This window comes from Pelecanus crispus, chromosome 1, assembly GCF_030463565.1.
Source record: "Pelecanus crispus isolate bPelCri1 chromosome 1, bPelCri1.pri, whole genome shotgun sequence".
Taxonomy (NCBI): Eukaryota; Metazoa; Chordata; class Aves; order Pelecaniformes; family Pelecanidae; genus Pelecanus; species Pelecanus crispus.
Genome location: NC_134643.1, coordinates 137,886,779 through 137,908,164, shown reverse-complemented (window position 1 = coordinate 137,908,164; position 21,386 = coordinate 137,886,779). Strand labels below are relative to the sequence as shown.

The following is a 21,386-nucleotide window of genomic DNA, read 5'->3' as shown; positions in this document are numbered from 1 at the left end:
TTTAAATAAGCGCGAGGGGAAAAAAGAAAACCTTCCATCAGTCTAGTGTTTGTAAAAGTTGTCAGTAATCCTGCTTTGATTGCAAAGGGTTTTACAGCTATATGTTTGAATAGCTAAAACATCTGTTCAGCAACGTTGTGAAATCCTCATGTTCGGCACCCCTGATAAGGGGCACTGCTGAGCGATTGGCTCATAGAGGCTCTACAGGCAGCAAGGGCTGTACATGCAGTGGTCACCACTTGCCTTTCCTCCTCCTGGTCAGCGGAAAACGTAGGAGACGGCTACTATTTTACGCATGATTTTCCTTTGAGAGGGGGAGAGCAGGAAGTGCCTAGGAAATGGTTCACGACAGAAACCTGGAGTTGTAAGTAGGAGAGAAGAGGAGGAGAGCTCATGGGTGCAGTCTGTGAACAGTTGAAATACTGATACCACAGCAGCAGAGGAAAACCAGACTTCTGAGAGACAGAGCGCATCCCAAGCTGTCCCGATGGAAGGAGAGACGGTACCCGAGGCCAGGAGAGCAGCCAGCAAAGCCACACGGATCGCCCTCGGCATCTTTGTGAGTGGCACCGTTGTGCTTGGAACCGTGCTTTTCTTGGGTAAGTAAAAAGGTTGAGGCTAACCTGAACGCAACCCCCCCCAGCCTGTCTGTTTGGTGCCGGTGTTTGTGCTGCACAGTGTGTTTTGGTGAAAATCTCGGTCTCTTCTTCTTTTCCCTCCTTTTTATATTTATCCTGAAATGGAAATGTGTCAGGAAAGGGATTTGTTGTGGGAACACTAGAGCTGGAAGATGCAACGTGAGCTCATGTAACTTTCCGAATACTGAATTTAAGTTTGGATACTCAATTGAATGTGTTCTAGCCAGAATTGGGTTCTTTCACAGAACAGGGAGAAATGGGTAGCATTATGCCTATCAGTAATGCTGGTTATGAACTAGCAGATTGTGACCAAGCAGGGAAGGGAAAGCAGTATTGTATCCTGTAAGAACCTGCAGAGACAAATCCTCTTTTGGAATAATTGAGCCTAACTTTTCATTTCTTTAGACCAACGCAGATTTCCCTGGACTGGAGGGAACTTAGAATCTAAGCATGTCTTGTGCTTCCCTCTGATCCTTTATGATCTTGTGATCTTGTTTGAAAGGTCTGCTTCATTTATAATTCATGACAGAGAAAATTATGCCAGGTTTTCTATAGAATATTTAAAGTACCAGGCTCGCATTCAGTTAGTGTTTTTCTGCTCTAGAGCAAATCCTACAAACATTTGCAGGCAAGCAATATTTGTGTATGTGAGTAATCCCACTGAATTCAACAAAATTCTTTATAAACATGAGCAGGATTGAATCTTCAACTTGTTAGCGCAAAATATTATTTCTAGGTAAAATGACTGTTTTTCACTGAAAGAATACAGTGTCAAACACCAGGGAGTAATGGAGAGACCTTAATTTTATTTTTGGCACTAGATTTTTTGTTTATTGCTTGTATGCTTTACCACCATAGCTTGTCAGAGATGGAAGTGCTGTATCCGTAGACCAGATGTGAAAATTCAAATATATTAGTTCTTAGAGATAGCTTTCTAAGTGTGTTGAGGCCTATTCCATAGCCAGAGATTCAGTGTCAAAATTTTCATTGGCATAACTGCTAAGAAAATAAAAATGCTGGCCTCGGGTCAACCAGGATGTTTTTAGGATTTGTTTGGAAATTGTCTGAAGTTTTCAACCAAAAGAATAAAGGAAAGTTGTTAAATTGTTTTGATTTAACATTTTGTCAATGCAATGTTTCCATGTTTCATTGTGACACTGTGTTTTGTTTATAAGTTTGAGTTTAACTCTTTTTTAGTTTTGTTAAACCGTAGAAAAGGAGACAATTATTTCTGGTCATGTGAAACACTTCAAGCACATCAAGACGACCTTTTTTCTTCAGTATTCTTTTAATCTGTAAAACTTGCTGTTTCTGGTAGACCTAAAATAATTTCCCTTCAATTTTCCAGCCTGAGGAGTGAAACGTAGCCTTCTCCTCCTTCTCTTGTTTTTTCTTCTCAGAGTTCCTACAACTCTAAGAAGAATCTGGGAGAATCACATATTTTTATTTACTGTAACTTGCTCGTACTGGCTGTAGCCATAGCATGACTTTGGCGGGGAGCTACCAGGGGAGTCACTTGGCATCATGCAGGGTCCTGCCTGCAGCTCTCTGGACAGTGGTGTGGGCTGTGGAAGGACAGGAGCCACCTCCTCCTTGGGGACCTGGGTCAGAACAAACAGAAGGAGATCGCTCTCCAGTTCCCTCGGGCAAGAAGTCAGGCAGCTTTGAACCTCAATTTGTTAGCCTCTCCTCCTGACTTGGTAGCCCTTTGGAGTTCTCGGATTATAGCAACATCTACATTATTTGCACCTGGGTATTTGTATGCCCTTTCCCCTTTCAGATTTTTTAGGGGAACTTAATTAGGGTGTATATTTGCTTAAGAATCTGGAAACAGGCTTATAAAAGAAGAAGCTGGGACACCGAGTGTTATAACCACAACTGTAGGTTATAATGTAATGGTTAGTTCTCTTAACAACAACAAAAAGGCAAGAGAACAAAACCAGGCAGTTTTTCAATCAAAATTAGCTGTTAATTAAAAGGGAAACGTTACTGCCTAAGATTTTTTTTTTAACTTCTTGTAATAATGAAGTTGTAAATGGAACAAAATCAGTTGAAATGGTATTTTGGTTTTTTATGAGTATCAAAATCACAAGGGCTACTTTACATTCTTTACTGATTCTTTTTCTTTGTCCCTCATTTTCCATCAAGTGCAAAAGAATTAAATGGTGCCTGGGATTTCCCCTCCTTTCTCTGTTTTGTTAAGGAAAAAAATCTAGCAAACTTTCAAGACATGGACAGGTTCTAAAAGGCTAACTTTGAAGTGGGGAAAAGGTGAGTTGGGAGGAGGGCAACACTTAATAGGCACATTATCCATCATTTGTATTTCATGTGGTTCAAAATCATACTCTGGAGACCTCCACTTCCCTATTTTGTACTGTTCTTCGATATTCCAATTACAATCTTTATATGCCTCAAAATCTCTTGTATTTCTTGGCTAATTTACAAAGGTGGTTGAGGTGCTGTGTTTCACTGAGTCAGTGCAAGCTTTGGTAAAGCTGTCCAGAAATAGTTTTACATTTTCAGTTTGTAAGAAAATTTGATTGAAATCCAGCTATTTCTGTCATTAACTCTCATTAAAGCTATGAGGTTGGAAGAGATGAAACAGCTTTATATTCAGTTCTAGCTTTAGGTTTTTTTATAGTAATATTTTCCTGTGCTGAAATACCATTTCACATTTTCCTATCCCTTTTGAACAACATATAACTATGGGAGAAATTGCCTTATAACTATCAGCACTGGTGAAGCTACAATACCTTAATATATTCCACTGTTGGGTTTTTTGTTTGCTTTTTTTTTTTGCTTTTTATTTTTGCCATGGACTGAGTTATTTATTAAGATAACAGACATAACGAGACATTTCTTTATGTCTACTGAGCACATCTACTGAGTCTTCTTTCATCTACCCCTTGGGATTCTCCCATCCTCATCCCAAGTATCAATTATCTGCATATTTGCTGCCTGACAGCAGTGTCTGAAATTAGCAATTCCTATGCTTAAGTTTCGGTGGCAGCTGTAATACACATTTTTAAAAGATGAGCAAAATTAACCGACAATTTCATAGTTCTTGTCAGCAAGGTTTTTGGAAGCAAATACAATTACAATACTTTTGGGAGCCAGTTGAGACAGAAACTATGCTGTGCCTTATAAACCACAGTTATCCCTGTGCCCATTGCTATCTGGTTTATTCCAGGCTGGAATAAGGGGACTCTCACAGTGTCCCATTGGTGCCGGGTCGTGCCGGTGGGACCAGGCAGTGCAACAGTGCTGCAGGAGGAGGTGCAGCAGGGCAGTGCGAGCCCTGCAGCTCAGGAGGAGCTGTGGAAACCCTGCAGAAGGTGGCTAGATAGCTCCATGTTGCATTGCCAGCTGTGAAAGGTGCACCTCTGGAGGATGATAGCAGCAAGGATTAATTGTTTGTATCGTGGTGGCACTTGCTGTCAGTGAGTAAGGCTGAAGTGTTGTTGCTCCAGGCATGGTGCAAATGTATACTGAGAGACAGCCCTTACTTCATGCTGCCTATGAGCAAAGACAGAGGAAGGAGAAAGCAGGCACAGGAGGGGAAAATTATTTGTTACGAGCTGCAGTATTTACTTAATATGCATTCTAACTGTTTTAAATCAATGTAGTCAGAGATACATTAAAGCCAGAGATTGCACTGACATTTGAATGATCAAGTACACAACACTTGGCTGCAATGGTCAAAATTCATTACAAATGATCTCACTACGGTTTTCCATTTTGCAGTTAGCCAAGGTCTTATAAAGTTTCATCCGAAGCAACAGTACTGTTTGACCTCAGAATGCATTGAAGCTGGTAAGCAACAATTTTATCCTCTCCATTATATCATGATTATAGTATGCTAATGAGATATTTATTCTGTTTAAATTTTTTTCATGATACATTTTACTCAGAAAGCTTCATTAATAATGGGGGGGAACCAAACTTTTAAAAACAGTCACTGTTTAAGTTGCTGCAGATCTGTTTATTTTCTACAATTAAAAATCATGTTTTAAATTGTTTTAACTCTATTCTACCCAGGTTAACTCAAAGTTTCCCATAGGGTTTGTTTTTTTAATAGGAAACAAAATGTTGGGTGACTTGACCTTCGGGTGTATTTTGTTGTTTCCTTCCCAGTAGCCAGAAAACTAGCAAGTAAATCGTTAAGCACAGCGATGCTTTAGGGCCAGGCCTTGCACAGACTTGCACAATTGTAATGTGGTGACTACGACTCAAAATCTGCAACTAATTCCATACTGGCAGGCTCTTTTCCCCACGCAGAGATACATGTGGTAACCCTTATAGAGCTGGGACATTGTCCTGGTTTCATCTGGGATAGAGTTAATTTTCTTCCTCGTAGCTGGCATAGTGCTGTGTTTTGGATTTAGGATGAGAATAACGCTGATAACACGCTGATGTTTCCGTTGTTGCTAAGCAGTGCTTATACCAGTCAAGGACTTTTCAGCTTCCCATGCTCTGCCAGGTGCACAAGAAGCTGGGAGGGGGCACAGCCAGGACACCTGACCCAAACTGGCCAAAGGGCTATTCCATACCATATGACGTCATGCTCAGTATAGAAACTGGGGGGGTGTGCTGGGGGGCAGCGATGGCTGCTTGGGAGCTGTCTGGGCATTGGTCAGTGGGTGGTGAGCAATTGCATTGTGCATCTCTTGTATATTCTATTATCATTATCATTATTATTATTATTTTCTCTTCCTCTTCTGTCCTATTAAACTGCCTTTATCTCAACCCATGGGTTTTACTTTTTCTTTTCTGATTCTCTCCCCCATCCCACCAGCAGGGCAGGGTGAGCGAGCAGCTGTGTGGTGCTTAGTTACTGACTCTGGTTAAACCACGACAGACATCTGTTAGTATTAAATGCGAGCTAAAGGGAAGGGGCTTGGTAGGATCTGAGACACACCCATTTTTCACTGGTCAGTTTTGACAGAGTTTTGTTCGCACTAAATCAATGAGAGTTTTATCATTGAGTGTAACGAGAGCAAAGATCAAGCAATAGTTACCACATCTGGAAAACTGCCCCTAGAGCTCTTTTACTTGAAACAAACTGGACATCGTGTGAACTTACAAGAGTACTTATTTCCATTCTGAACCATATTAAGCTGATACTGTGAGGTGTTGGGCTTGTGTTTGAAATCCTGACAAATTCTGTGGGGCTCCATAAATTGAAAAATTTGCAGATCTCAACATTTGCCATTCTGCTTCCGCTCTGCGCTGCACTGACAGTGCTGGGGGCTTCATCTTGAGCTTCAGAACAAAAATATGTTACTTAAGAAGTTTGAATCTGAATTAGATTTCTTCTTCTCACATGCACAGGAAATAACATGGATTTTTTGGTAAGCTCAGCAGAAGCTGGGATTTTGCACCAATGCCGACTTGGACACCTACATGATCTGACTGTTTTAGCTCAGAGTGCTCTGTGTAGTGACTACATAGTGTCTCAAGACCTGAGCCTTGTCTTGCTGAACAGCTTTTCAGGAGTAATAAAAAATTGCCAAGAACCAAAATGTCTTCTATGTAGTCAGTTTGAGAGTTTCTAATGTAAGAGAATTACAGCTGAGACATAGAAACATTATAGGAAGAGTTACTCAAAGTGGATGAAGAAGAGGTATTGGATGCTAGAAATAGTACCATAAAGTCTGTAAAAGTTACCAGATTTCCTGCTAGGATTTTTAATCTGTTACTTGGATAAGCCTCAAAACACATGGTCATTTAGCCAAAGAATATCCAGTATCCACATATTCCATGTTACTCAACCTGTGTAGATATAAGCTGCAATCACTATAATGCATAAAAGGGGTAATGGTTTTAAACTAAAAGATGGTAGATTTAGACTAGATATAAAGAAGAAATTTTTTACAATGAGGGTGGTGAAACACTGGAACAAGTTGCCCAGAGAGGTGGTAGATGCCCCATCCCTGGAAACATTCAAGGTCAGGTTGGACGGGGCTCTGAGCAACCTGATCTGGTTAAAGCTGTCCCTGCTCATTGCAGGGGGGGTTGGACCAGATGACCTCTAAAGGTCCCTTCCAACCCAAAGCATTCTATGATTCTATGATTAGATACTCAAAAGCTATTAAATCTCTGCCTTGTCAGACTGATCCTTCTCTTACCAGTCTCACCTGCAACAGCAACTGGTGAGGATGCAGTCACAAAATGAGCTGAAAAATACTACAATTATCTTTTCCAATGAATGGCAGATCAGAACTTGATTTGTTTTCTTGTGCCGCTATTCAGCTAAAGGTAAATAGTGCATAATTTCTGGAATGCTAATTACAATCTGTTTGATATGTATTGCTACTAAATTCCTCGGGCAATTAATTCTGTCATGGCAACAATGGACAGCCTGTCTTCAGATGTCTGGTTCCAGCAGTTCATGCTCCTGTAGTGCTGGGTTCAGTGGTCATTGCTGTACAGCACTCAAAAATGTTCATTGCAGATATTTTGTCTTTTTTTTCCTTCTCATGTAGGCACTGTTAGATACTAGTGCAGCTGGGTGGCATTCTTGCTGCTCTTTAGAAATGGCAGAGATCGGGGCACACATCAGCCCTAGAACAACAAGTCTTAGGTTGCAAGTGATGTCAGCATCACGTTGCAGAGACTGGTAAAATGTTAATCGTTGTTTCTGGACTGTGGCCTCATGTAATTCTCTGTTTAGGAAGAATTGTTCCACAAAATCTATGTGCTGTCTTTTTACAGCTGCTGGCATCCTAAGCAACATAAATCAATCCGTAGATCCGTGTGAGAACTTTTATCGATTTGCGTGTGATGGCTGGATATATAATCACCCTATTCCTGAAGACATGTCAAACTATGGTGTTTATCCTTGGCTGCGACACAATGTGGACCTCAAACTAAAGGGTAAGTATGTAATTTCTGAAAGTGTTTGGTTGGCTTGTCACTGTAGCTTGTTAATTGGCTGGTTTTGAAATTAATAAAAATGCCATGCTGCTTTCTGATCATTGGATAATATCCAACAGCCCAACTTGATGTTCTCTTTCAAGTAATTTTTTGTTTTTTTTATTGAAAATAACATTGAGAGATAGTGAATTATAACAGAAACAGAATTTGTGAGGAAGAATACAACTGCTGGAAACTCTACCAGTTAATAATGAAGGGATGAAAGGGCACTCCTTATACCAAAGGAAAAAGTGAGGGGATTTGAATTCTCCCCCCCTTGCAGTGGATGGGTAGACCAGAGTGCAGGAGCATGGCACGCACACTTAAGAATGTCCCAGATCCAGACAAACATCAGTCTAGGACAGCACTCTGTCTCTAACAGTGGCCAATAACAGGAAAAGAATATAATAAGGCAAAACCAGAGTGGTATTTTCTAGTATACTTACCTGGCTTTTGGCAGGAGGTAATTTACAGACTTCCGAGAGGGAGGTTGTTTGGGTATTGTGTTTCCTTCACGTTGTCATTCAAGCTGCCATTGAAGTATCTGAGCTATCATCAGTGAAACAGAAGGCTGCTTAAGATTGTGTGTCTGGAGGAAAAAATAGCCCTGGGGTGGAAACGTGTAGGAAGAGAGGTATTTTAATCTGCGTGTGACTTGACTTCACGCTATACTCTGCAGCAAGGCCACCTCATCAGGAAGCCATGCAGACCAACTGGGGAGAAAGGGTGATGATTATTGTTAGGTAGGAAAACCCTGCCAGATTCTTACAATCTTTGCTAAAAGCAAGTCATGCAAAAGAAGGGAGTTGTGCAAGACTTACTGTTGTTGCTGCGCTTGAGCACTGCACACCTTGAGCACATTATTGACCTATTAGTTGACATAAGAGCCTGCTTTGAGCTCACCACAGAACAAAGGCCAGTTTGAGGATGTTGGGATTAGATACAGCGTTTCTTTTTCTCTTAGATTTTGTACATATGTGCGTGTGTAGGCATCAAAGCCCTTCTCCACTTGCTTTCTTCAGTCATATCATATTCAATTTTCACATCGTTAAGTATTTTAAAAGCTGCATTCGGTTTCAGAATATGAGTTTGGAACTTCAGCACAGGATACGATCTGATGACTGCTGTTTTAAGTCTGCTGAAGATGCCACAACCAAAGGAAAAAAATATTGCAAGAGTCTGTTTTAAGTTATGCTTGCATTCTAATTGTTCTGCTGCCAGAATTGGGCTGTATTAGATAACTGTACATCCTGCATGAACCACAGCCACAAAGAAGCCAGTCCTAATTGAATATAGAGTAGCAAGCTGTGACTCTCATCCTTAATTTCCTCTTTTTACAGAGCCTAATGAAGGATGTCATGCTAAGCCACATTTTTATATGGTTTTCTTACTGCAGTCCCTTTAGAAGTTGCTAATCCATAGCTAGGAAAATACAGACAAAGAAAGAAATATCTAAGTGAGAAGTAATTGCTTAATGGAAACTCCATATCAAAAAAGGGGTGTAATGAAGAGCCTGATAACTACTTTAATAAGAGGCCTAATCTGCTCCTTGGCATGGTACAGACACAAAGATGTGAAATGTTGTGTGGTGTAGAAGAGTTGATTTAATATAACATTTGTCATCTCCTCCTTAACTTTGTACTTAATAAACTTTCCAAAATATATTCTTGGTAATTAAAAAAAGAAAAGGAAAAAAAAGTGTTGGATATCTGTGTTGGTAGCTGAAATAACAAGGCATAACTTCAGCCTCTAAGTATGTTTGTGTTTTAACTTGAGTTACTTCAATAAATTAGCTTGACACTGAGTCATTCATTTGTGGATGACCACAACCTTGCTATCAAAAGTTTTAGCAAGGTGAAGAACTCTTGCATACAGAGACATATATATGGCTGACTAGACCTTGGAAGCCAATTTAATCTCTCCTCCTTAAAAAACTCTTAGTGGAACTTTGTACTTCATTGTAAATGTCCCTATTTGACACTCAGTAGATTAAAAAAGCTCCAGTCTTTAAAGAGCTGATTATTACGCAAGTTCTATGTTCTGAAATATTTATTGTATTAAAGAAAACTATTAATCTTAAAGTGATAACATGGCTCGGCCAGAAAGCCACATTTTTCGTATTTGATATTCTTTGATGGTGTGATATAGACAGAAGTATTTATTCAGGCAATATATTAAAAAATTCTGTTTACCAGTCCCTGAATGTTCCCAAGCCTTAGGCAGAAAGGGAATTTGGGTATTTGTGCAAAGACCCGTGTATGGCCTTGGTTACACAAGGGTATCTTTGATCTTCTGGAAGCTTTATTTTTTGTTCAGGGGCAATTGCTACAGAAGATCTTCCAGTTACTAATGTGTAGCAAATGTAAGAATTAGTTTTGCCTTACCAAAAAGTGGTAGGTGTAGCTGCATAATGTACTGAACCCTGCATTAAGTGTTACCAGGTTTGAGAGCAAAGCTTTTTTTTTTATTTTTCTTCCTTTTTCTTTTTTTTGAGGTTGCAGACACACAAAAGCATACGACTTTGCAGGTGTCAGCTTCAAGAAAGGGTAGAACATTTTCTGTATCAGTGAAGGTTTTTGGTGCTTTAATGAGGAATTCCAAAGAGAGGAATGGCAAGGGGTCAATGGAAAATATCTGAGAACTACTGAGTGGTAGATTTTTTGCCTGCATATCTCTGGTTGATTGAAGGAACAGGACAGGAAACGTTCATTTTAAGGTTCTTCTAGATTTGTAAAACTTAATGGGATAGTTAAAAATCCTATTTTTTGTAAGATTTGGGTTTAGAATGGAGTAGGAATATATATTAAATATATATATATATTTATATAATGCTCCCATGGCTTTCTCTAGCTGTTTTAGGATGGATTCACACTAAAATTATATCACCATTTCCCCCTTAATTTCTTTTCCATCCTTTGTTTGAGGGTCACTTGGATTTCTTTTTCTGCTCTCAGAGGAATCCATAAACTACATGTGTAACTCACTTTGATCTCCTGGCTATACAAAATGGATAAAATCCCAGCCTGGTGAAACCAGTGGTAGGTCTTTCCTTGGACGTCAGCAACAGCAGGATTTCATGCGATGTGGAGGAATGTACAGAAGACAATTGTAGATAGCCAAAGATATGTCAAAAGCAGAGACTTGTGGTTTTGGTTATGACCCAGATCCAGGTAATGGACATCTAATATTTAGGTTAAAATGTCTTGGCTCTTTATAAAACTGTCCTGGGAAGGACTGAGGTACTCCTACTTCCAGTTAACCATCCCTGGCTGGACCAGACTGTCCCTTACTTGAAGCCAGCCTTTCATTTGCAGATACACTGCAGGCATGTTAATAAGTAGCTCTCATCAGTTAAGAACAAACACTTTTAGTGCTGATAGGCGTCTGAGAAAGCTCTTGGAGTCCTTCAAAATAGAAAAAATAGTTTGACTGTGGCACCTGTTGTATGAAGAAAAGCTATCTCAAATTGCAACTGTTTCAGCCTTATGTCAGGTCAAGATTGCAATGTCTCTGTGAGTTAATAAAAGCTTTTCACTTACCATAAAATTTCCTGCAAAGCTATTTGTGTTCCTGCTGAATTTTTCCATTTTGATTTGCAACGTTAATTAAAAGTTTAGGAGCACTATTGTCTTACCATTGAAAAATATAAGTGGCTTTTTGTGAATAATTCAGAACTGGAATTCTGAGGCAGGTAAATCAGTGCTTATTACCTGTGGTGAATGTTGATTGTGAACCAAGCAGTTTCTTTTCTTTTCTCTGAAGTCTGCAGAACAGTGATATACAGCTGGGTTTTTTGGTTTAGTTTTTTTTTTTTTTTTCCCCAAGTGACCATGCAGGAAGCAATAAATTAAAAAAAAAAACCTCCAAAACTATGCAAACATTCCTAAACCTCAGCACTGCAAAGGAGCTGATTTAAATTATGTGACTCATTTGTGAACATGTCTTCCAGGCCTTTTAAATTTAATTTATGTCTGTGGAAACTAGTTTACAGATTAAGTCTCCATACTGATCCTGGCCCAGTGAGGCACCTACCTTGGACTAATTTGCTCCACTAAGCTTTCTAGTAAGCCTATCTTCTGAATGCCAGTCAATTTAAAGTGAGACATTTCCAATGTGGCAAAGAGAAAGGACAGTCCTTTCAGACATTCACAGAAGTTGGTGTTGAGCGGCTGCTGTCAGTGTTGAGTGGCTGCTGCCAGGGTGTGCCACAGGGCTCTTTAGGGCTGGTTTCTCTTCTCCCACCCTCTGACAGGTGCTCAGTTGGGACCACTGGGATGGCTTGGATGTGGCACATGAAATCTGTAATGTAGCTGCTAACATTCATCCCTAGTTTTCTGCATTAGCTGACATGTCTTTTGTGATTTCTTCTTTCAGAGGTAGCTGGTTGAGAGCTGTCCCAAGTAAGAAGGAGAATACTAACAGTAATTTAAAAAAATCTCAGAGGGTTATTTGGGTTATTGCCTCTAATATCTTCTTGTTGATAGCTGCTTCTGGATAACAAGATAGCAGGAAAAAGCAACAGTGCTTAACACTGTTTTTTCTTGGTCTTTTCTACTAAAAATGGATCTCTCTTTAATGGTGTAGACATTTTTTTCCAGTGGTCCAGATCTTTGCTATAATTACTTATTCGTCTAATTGTAAGAAATAATATAAGTGGCACAAGTCAGGTAAATCTCTCTGGGCAACAAGTTAATAGCTTGTCGGTAAAATGAAGTACCTGAGTCAAAGGTGGAGAAGCCAGGACGTTTTCCAGGCTTTGTGGCTGCTTGAAATGAAACTTGTATTTGTAATGGGTGATTTTGGGAAACAGTGAGTACAGAAAGGACATAATTTTGGTTCCTAACTGAGGTTTCAAGGCGGCACAGTAACTGAGCCACAGGATTCCCACAGCATCTCCCTGGTCAGGAGACCAGAGCGGCATCCTCCTGTGAGCCCTGTGCTGGAACGGGAGTGGGGCTTATGGCATGCTGCTGTTCCACATGCAGCACAATAGCACCCCCGGATTTACAGTGAACCTCTGTTTTGGCTGTTGCCTGCAGAAGGATGATATATTCATATCTGCAGATATTGAATTTCAAAAATACGATACGACTGTACTTTGGACAGGTAATTTTGCAGAAAGAGAGTTCATACCTTGGAAGGCATAGCAATCTATGACATCTGATTTCCCATTTTCTGACTGACAAAAAAAAATTATGCAAGTACATGTTGAAAGTATTAATATAACGAAGTAAAGATTAATGCTGCCATTTAGTACGGAGCTCCACCTATATTGTAACAATTGGGGATCTTGCAATCCTCTAGTTTAAACGCAGTTTAAACTCTTGTGCCTAATGTTACAATGACATGTGTTATCCCCTACAGCATCATCATACTGGGAGGCTAGAGGGGTGGGGTAGGGGAAGGGGGAATATTGCTCAAAAGGTTAAGATTTATTATTGAAATTAGGTTTATGAACAGAGGCCCCCACATCCCCGTAAGATGATTTTAGATTTTGCTACAGTTTGTGTACAGTTAGTTGACTTTTGGAGGAACTCATATGATGTGCTTATCTTTTCATACACAAACTTAGAGAATTTACAAAATGCCGCAACTGGAAATGAACAACATTGTCATTTAGGAAACCTGCTGTATATTAGGGCACTGAACAGCATTAGGAAGCATTTATGTAAGCACAGCTGTTTGAATGCCATTTCCATGAGAACTTCCATATTGCTAAAATGGATATTCAAGAAAAGGATTGGGGAATTTCTTCTCAAAGGGTGAGGGGGAACCCTAAAATGTCAATATATTAGTTGGGTTTATTTGTGTAAATACAGCATCCTTTCATGAAATTGGTGTTTGGGAACATTTGTTTGATTTACTTGATCTATGTTCCTTAGGAATTAGAACCTTTATGAATTCATTAATTACTAAATCATCATTAATTCCTGCGGATGTGCATATTAGTTACATCCTCATTAATGCAAAATTAATTCATAATGATTAAACATGCTATCAGGATGTCAGAGAAACTAATAGTGATGGACTGATTATTTTCAAGATTCACTAGTCTAACCACGGTGAGATGGACACTGCCATCAAGAAATAGGCTGATGGACATTAATTGTATCAAGTATGAAAAACGTTTGCCTGAATTGATTAATGGTGTGTTGATCATCATTAAATGCCTTTTAAAAAACCCAACAAAACAACCAACCAACCAACCAACCCTCTCCCCGCAAACCCACAAAATAAAACAAGGGGTGGGGGAGATGTAGTATATCAAAACAGGGCAGGCCAAGATTAAGGCATCAGCTCCACAAGACAATTCTGAGGAATGAGCTCCTGGAGCTGCAGAATACACTGGTAATTTATATTTAAAAAAAAAAAAAAAAAAAAAAAAAAGAAAGGAAAAGAAAAGAAAAAAATGGTTAATGGTGTGAAAATATGGAAACTATTGTATTTAAGGCATATCTGTGGCTGTATAAGCCAACACATGGCCTTCCAAAAGGGACCAATAGCCCCATTCATTGGCACCCTGGATGCTTCTTCCTTTCAAAGAGGTGCGAATATACAATAAGGCAGGTAGTAGGACAATCTGAGCTGTGTCTAGTAGTCTGCATTATTGCATATTCCTGTGAGAACAAGGAGTGTGCCTTTATGGAGTGATTATTTTGAGTCCTTATGTACTCCAGTAAGATGATTCTGGTGACCTGATTATTTACAGTGGGGCACTGAGAGAAAAAAGGCAAGAAAGTATTAGAAGGCTGATTAAGGAGGGAACACAAAATACGTGAAAGTGGAAATAACACATGCTTTGGTAAAATTTAAATCTACATTATAAGCACCAGAAAAGTGTATTGACTTGCTATTTTATTTTATTTTAGACTCAAATGGAAAAGCTTTATTTAGGAAAGGATAGTTTTAAGCATAAGGAGAAAGATTTTTGCAAGCCTTTGATACTCATTTGTTTTTCCATATATATATTTAGCAAACAGTAGAGAAATCTGGACCATAATGCATTAGAAATTCAAAATAGGTGTTTATAAAATGCATTTAAATAATTTTTGTAGTGCATTACGCTCTGACTGCTTCCCTTCCAGTCCTCTGAAACTGACCAGTGTTTACAGCCAGCAAGAAAAAACAAAGGAAGAGGAGCTGTAATGTCAGTAAGGTGCTGGTATTTTTAAAAATTATTTAACTACAGTGGTGAGAAAATTTTTCATTGTTTGTCTTTTTAGCTGCGAGGGAGTGAAAATTACATCTTTAAACAGTGTATTTTCTTATTTTGGAATCCTGGAAACAAACTTCTATTTAAAACCCAATCATTTGCAGCTCACTTCTTGTAAAAAAGTCTGGTGGGGATGAGGACGCCAGATTGCACGTGTCAGACTGTGCACCAGCCACATGAACTAGCACAAAGCATTGCAGAACAATTAGCAGAACTGGTAGTTTACAAAAATAAATAAATTTATGTTGGTTCACATTTTAGGGAAGCATCAGAAAAACAAATGTTGCTGTCAATTGTTAATAGAGGAAATGTGTTGTACTGTACAGTAAAGTTGCATAGCAGGAGAAATTCTCAGAACTTGTCTTTTAAAGGCATAAAGGAATTTAATCAGGCCTTGAAATTATGTATTTGAAATTGGGTTACACTGGTGTCAGAAGAGAGCTGTAAGTAGGCTTCTGTGTCCTCCACTGAAGTTTCTCTCTGTGGTGTTTTCCAGGCAGGCAAGAACTTGTTCTGTTCTTCTCCTGAGGCTTCCAGATGCAAAGCAGCTCTGAAACAGAAGCTGAGCAGGTGCATTAGTGTGGGAGTCTGACCTAGGCTAATAAACCTGCTAAGAGGGATAAAGTTGTACTGAAACATTAAACGTTGTGTCCTACAGCAGGAGATGTCTATGTCTTTTTCAGGACAGTGCTCTGAGAGAACAGATTTAACTCTAAGAATAATCTTGGCTTGACTATACTTGTCTTGTTCCCAAGAAATATGTTCAGCTTTGAAATATGTCACTTAAGTCTGTCACTTCCTTTCAGAACATATATATATATTCTTCAACCTACCCTCTCTCCAGCTATAGGGGTCAGGTTTCCAAACTGATGAGAATAAAAAAAAATGTGTCAGATTTTCTTCTTTGATGATCTTGTAACCAGGACTGTTTATGTTGCAGTCTATTAAACTCATATTTTCATGTAGCAGGACAGGGACGTTACCATTGGTCAAATGATCACAACAGTCTGGTGTATAATTTTAGATGCTGTGGCCAGTGCTTTTATTTTGAGGTAGAACATTGTGCCCCTCGTAGGCCTTCATCCGTAAAACTTACCACTGCCAGCTCTCCTTCACTTCACTTCGGGCTCTGAAAAAAAGGAATTGGAAACCAGATACTCTAAATGAATGTCAGCTGACCCCAAACCATTCTGAAATAATCACTCTTGGAACATGTAAGCTTGCATTACTGTAATTAAGACTGTACATTTGCTAGCTGTGATTTCCGTAGCAGCAATGCGGTTCTGAAGTTTTTTTGTGTGCCCTTTGGTATCCTGGCTCCATGAACTGTACTGAACTTGACTTCTTAAATCCAGTGCACTGGGAGTTTGAAGAAAGGGCAGTGCCTTCATGACACAGTTGGAGTCCTTAGATACCCACAGTCGCACAAGTGCAGTTGGCTACTTGGGTTTTAGGGGTTATGGTTGCATTTCAGGAACTCTTTTGCCTCAGCTCTTTAGTGTGAAGAAACAAGGGGATTTAAGTGTTAGACATTCTTGATGAGGACTAGATTAATCATAATTATCTTATGGCTCAGGGACCTCAGGGAATGACATTCTGCACACAAGTGTTGTGTGTTTGGTTTGATTGCCAAACTCAAACCAAGGTTTGAGTAGGCTTTTCTCTACTTTTAAGCTGAAATTCCTCACAGGACATCCTTAAAACATCCTGCTGCTGGCATCAGAGGATCTACTGCAAATTTCTAAAAGATGACTTGGGGTTTGCACATAATAGTGCTAACCTAGGAAGGAAACAAAGCTTGTGACTGATAGCTGGAGATGGGTCAACAGCTCTTTTAATTATTCTCATCAGTTTAGAAACCTGACCCCTATAGCTGTAAAGCAGCATAGAGGGGAGGGTGAAGAACAGAGTCTTTATTGCTCAAGAACTGAAAGAGAAATCCACTTTCTCTGTCATCAGGTATTTGCAAAGAAACTCGCTTTCCACAAGCAGAGTTCCTGTATTTTGGTCTGAGAAACTGAAGCTCATAAACATGCAATATGGAGCAAATATCTGGTTGCTAGCTACTGCTAGCATGCTATTGTGTCAAGCTTTGATAGGGCCTTACTGTGGACATAATTGACAAGAGAGCATCTTCTGCCTTTGGCCCAGTGAATGAGTAGGCATGGGTTTCTGAGAAGCCCTTGGGCTGCTTTCTGGATCTGCTCCTGAAAACAATGCATTACAAATTGCTTTCAGTTGTAATACTGAGCATCATCTGGACAATGCTGAGCAACTCCCACTGTCACTGACATTGAAGGGACTGAGGGGCATTCACCGCCTCCAAAGGATCAAGCTCTTTGAGTGTTTGCATCAAGTTCATCAAGCTTTATGCTCATAAAGGAGCACTGTTCCAATCAATAGGACTCTGACATGGGTTAGATAAGGAGGAATTAATCCTCTGTGGCTCACTTTCTTTATCTGCAACAATGGATAATGGCTCTGTCTCCTTAGTCCCACATATCTAAGAGTGCTTTGAGATCCTTATCCTAAATGTACAGAGTGCAATGCCAGGAGTAACCATTAGATTATCTCCTATGACCTTTCTTGTATCACAGACAATTACATTACCCATGTAATGCAACTCAATAGCTTGCACGGGGGCAAAACATAATTCACATTGGGCTAAAGCTTATCTTCCAAAAAAGCATCAAGTCTTGAAGATGTTAAGGGGCAGAGAAGCCACTGTCTCCTCTGGTTGCTTGGCTCCAGTGGTTAATCACTGTCACTGCTGAATTTGTCTTCATCTTCGAACTGTTGGCTTCCTTTGTGCCTTTTTCCAATAGACTAAAGACCTTTTCAGCACCAAGCATTTTCTAATGGTGAAGTACTTTCATACTGCAATCCCATCACCCTTCCACTGTATTTTGTGAGACAAATCATGCTCCTTCACTCCATGGCTTTTTTCCCCAGCTTCTATTTCTCAAGTCACTCCACCCAAAGAAAAACCCAAATGCTTGTGATGTTTTTCTGTACCCGGTCCAGCTGTCCAACATTGTTTTTAAAATATGGACAGCCAAAGGGCAGGTAGTGTTCCAGTCTGTCTCACCAGCCTGTGTACAACAATAAGATCATCTCCCACTTTGATACTTGTCTGTTTTTGCAGTCCAAGACTGCTGTTTGCTCTAGCATTTCCCTGGGAGTTCATGCTGAATTACTTGTCTGCTTCTAGCTTTTCGCTCCTCTAGGGTTACAACTTTCCAGGAAATGGGATGTCCTCTTGGGGATCTTGTATAGCTTTTTTTGTTTAAAGTCTGAGCATATTCCCACTGGGATATTTGCCCATGCAGTTGTTTTTCTTCAAGATACAAAGCATTATAATATGTTTCAAATCATCATCAGATATCACCGTGCAAGTGCTTCAGTTTGCATTTTCCACATATAGCAAATGTTTGTAAAAGGATAAGGACAAAAATGAATGGAGAAAAAATGTTACTGTCTTTACTAGCACAATGTATTCTCTGGATCTAGGATTGGAAAGTGCAGAGAAAATTTACATTTTTCTCTCTAGAACAAGAAATAAGCTTAGTGAATCACATAATGTCTTTCAGGAAGGCAACTCAACTGTATACATAGAAAACTGTCTGATAGCATACAGAATATATACAATCTGCAGATCAGGACACTGATAAATTTAATCAATATTCCTAATCTGAATAAATAATATGCACCTTCTTTTTCCTGCAAATCTGGCTGTACAGTCTCTTTTTCATGCGCTCCAAGTCAGGAGACGGAAAGGTACAAGATTTCTTAGTGCCATAAATAAAATATGGTGGCTGAAAAACAAAGTGAAGCTGTGTAAGACAGTAGGCTGGAAAATCAACAAGGGCTAGAAATGGAAAGTAAGATTAAAGGTAACACTTAGCCACAAGACTATCCTTAGCAGCTTTAGAATAGTATGCAGTTAAATAAACACAGACACACTAGCAAAGCTTACTTTGTAAAGTGCCTTGCTCTCACTTTTAACGGCAGATGATTGCTATTTACTGTAGGGTAGTGAACCACACAGGAAGGCAGCCTTTTTTAGCCCTCTTGCCCTGGAAAAGCACCTTCTGAAGGCAACTCAATATAAATCTCCTTCCTTCCCTTTCCAACTCCAGCTCCCTGCCCCCACCCCGATGGCTTTTTTCCCCTGACTGTCCATCTGAGCATCTACAATTCAGACAACCGAGGTTCCTTGCCAGCTATGGCGTGTTTTTTGTTGGCAATGCTGAGTCTTTGTGTTCTGTACAAGAGCCAGGGAGAGTGGTGATGCAAACCTGCCTGACCTGGGCTGCCAGAAGTACAAGAACTTTGATTTGCAATGGGAACCTCCCTGCCCTCAGCCCATTGGTAGAAGAAAATGAATGATGAAGCAATTGGCAACCTCAGAAAGTTTAGGATATCATGAACACCTTTAGCCAATTTCTGACTGTGCGAGTGGTAGTTGCTTGATGAGATATGTTATTTCAGCACTGCAGAACAGAATTACCAATAGGTTTTGACACTTGCCATAACTATGTTTTATGTGAAGGGAGACATAAATCTTGTGTCTGGGCATGTGCATACAGAAACATGGCCAATGAGGTGTTGAGATCAGTAGTGCAGGACAATATCCCTTTTATCCTGAAAAGAATGACTTTGGAATTAATTTGAAAGTGAAGGAAACAAAAGACATGACTGAAGAAGAGCTGCTTTGCTAGAACAGCCATTCAAAAAATGTACCTTATATTTGGCTGGGGAAACATGATTGCAAGACTGTATATTCAAGGGGGCTTAAGCTACACTGGTTCACTTTGCTTGTCGTGGTGATTTTTGGCTAAGATATTCTGCTTTGCATTTGCAGCGGGCTAGTGATGTAAGCTAGTAGCAGCAATAAGTTTTTAAATTACGGTTGTTGTTAATAATGATCCTGTGCTCTTTCAGAGGGTTGTAAATCATCTTAATTGTGGTCTTTTTTTAATCTCTTCAGCTAGATTGCTGTTCCATCTCTAGCACTGTAATGTTTAACTGGGAGCTAAAAAATGAACTATTATTTCAAGGGTTTTTTCTTAATAATGTCGGAGTTCTATGTGTTTCCTATTGTGGTCAAAGCAGTTTGTTCCTGAAAAATTTTTTTTAAAGATGAAGCTAAAAGATGCTGATCAAAGATGGATAAAATTTCTTTCACAATCAGTGAATATGGAGAAGGTTATATTTTTTTGTCTATTGAAACTGTCTATAGATTCAAGTTGAATTCAGTTAATCTTTGGAGTCCTAAAATGGAAGATTACTTTAGGGAGTTGGAGCTTTTCATTTTGAAACAAGAAAACTGAGTTTTTTTTTTTTTTTTTTTTTTTTTTTTAAAAAAAAGAAGCAAGCTGCATGTAGGACAAACTCAATGTCCTTTTTTAGTGCTGAGTGAGCTGCTTTAGTCAAAATGCTGGTAACCTTGATCTCCCTAACTTGGCCACAGTTTTTAATACCAGCTGCTGGACTTTAAAAAAAAACTATTAGACTGAACTTCTCAGTGGATTGGACAAATACATACAATCTAAGGAGTGAGAGCAGGGCATTTGGAAAGGCAGGGTGGGGAACTAAAGAGCAGGTCTGTGGGTATCTCATCAGGCTGAACATTAACTGATCTGGGGTGGTCTTTCTCTTCCTATCCCTTGGAAGACCTCATAAGTTTTGCTTTCATTCTGGTGTCCAAACAAAAAATATCTGAAGCCATTAAAATTTTTCAAGGTGGAAAGACAGTCCTTCCAGCCAGCTATAGTTAAGAGTTGAATTTTGGCAGAGGGGTTGGATTTGCTCTCTGTGGGTCACCGTCTGGCATTTTCCTCAGTGTAAATGAAAGCCTGAAATGCCACATCACTTGTCAAGAGATGGAGCACTGTTCAGAGAGTGCCTCTCTGTGCTGGTGAGAGCGCAGGATAGCCCTGAGGCACGTCTGCTTAACTTGCAGAGGTCCTCAGAGAGCAGAGAGACTGACCTGCAGCCCTTCAAAATGCTGCGCTGCAGAGCTCAGTGCAGGAGGGTAGCTGTTGCAGCCTGCTACTATGGCCACACTACTCACAGTACCTGACATTTTTAATTTAAAGACAGCTTGATGTGTCTCCATTGATTTCAATCACAGCAGTGACTTTCTTTCCATGGACACAGCAACTTGTAGATAGACTAATTGACTACCCATAATTTTGATTAGTATGCATCGCTTTTTGCCTTTTCTTGCTCTTCTTCTTTAAGAAGAATTTAAATATTCAAGGACACGTAAAATCCATATATATTTGTGAGTTAAATAAGAAGAGAATTTCTAAACCTTGTATTTGGATTTTATATTAGCTAATGCAGAAACCAGCTGGATCTGACCAGTGCTCCAGGTTTGCGCTCCTAAATCTTTCTGGAAGCTTGAGGCTAAGGATGAGGAACCTCTATAGCCTAAAGAGCACTCACTCATGGATCACATCCCCCGTTTCAGTGTTCACAGGATTCAGCCATCTTATTAAGGTTTTCATGTTTGATCACTGGATTTTTCTGTCATCAGAAGCAAGAATTTTCTTCATAAATTAATTCTGCGCAAATTGGCAGCACCTACTCCACCTCATTCTTTGCAATAGTGG

The 21,386-nt window shown here is 39.6% G+C and overlaps 1 protein-coding gene across 1 annotated transcript in view; it reads left to right on the top strand.

The window, feature by feature from the left end:
• The first annotated feature begins 487 nt into the window (after positions 1–487).
• PHEX (phosphate regulating endopeptidase X-linked) overlaps positions 488–21,386 on the top strand; it is a 109,068-nt gene continuing 88,169 nt past the window's right edge. Inside the window, exons 1-3 of the mRNA XM_075720467.1 lie at positions 488–599; positions 4,383–4,451; positions 7,353–7,514. Of these exons, the coding sequence (XP_075576582.1) occupies positions 488–599; positions 4,383–4,451; positions 7,353–7,514 (343 nt within the window). The remainder of the gene's footprint in view (positions 600–4,382; positions 4,452–7,352; positions 7,515–21,386) is intronic.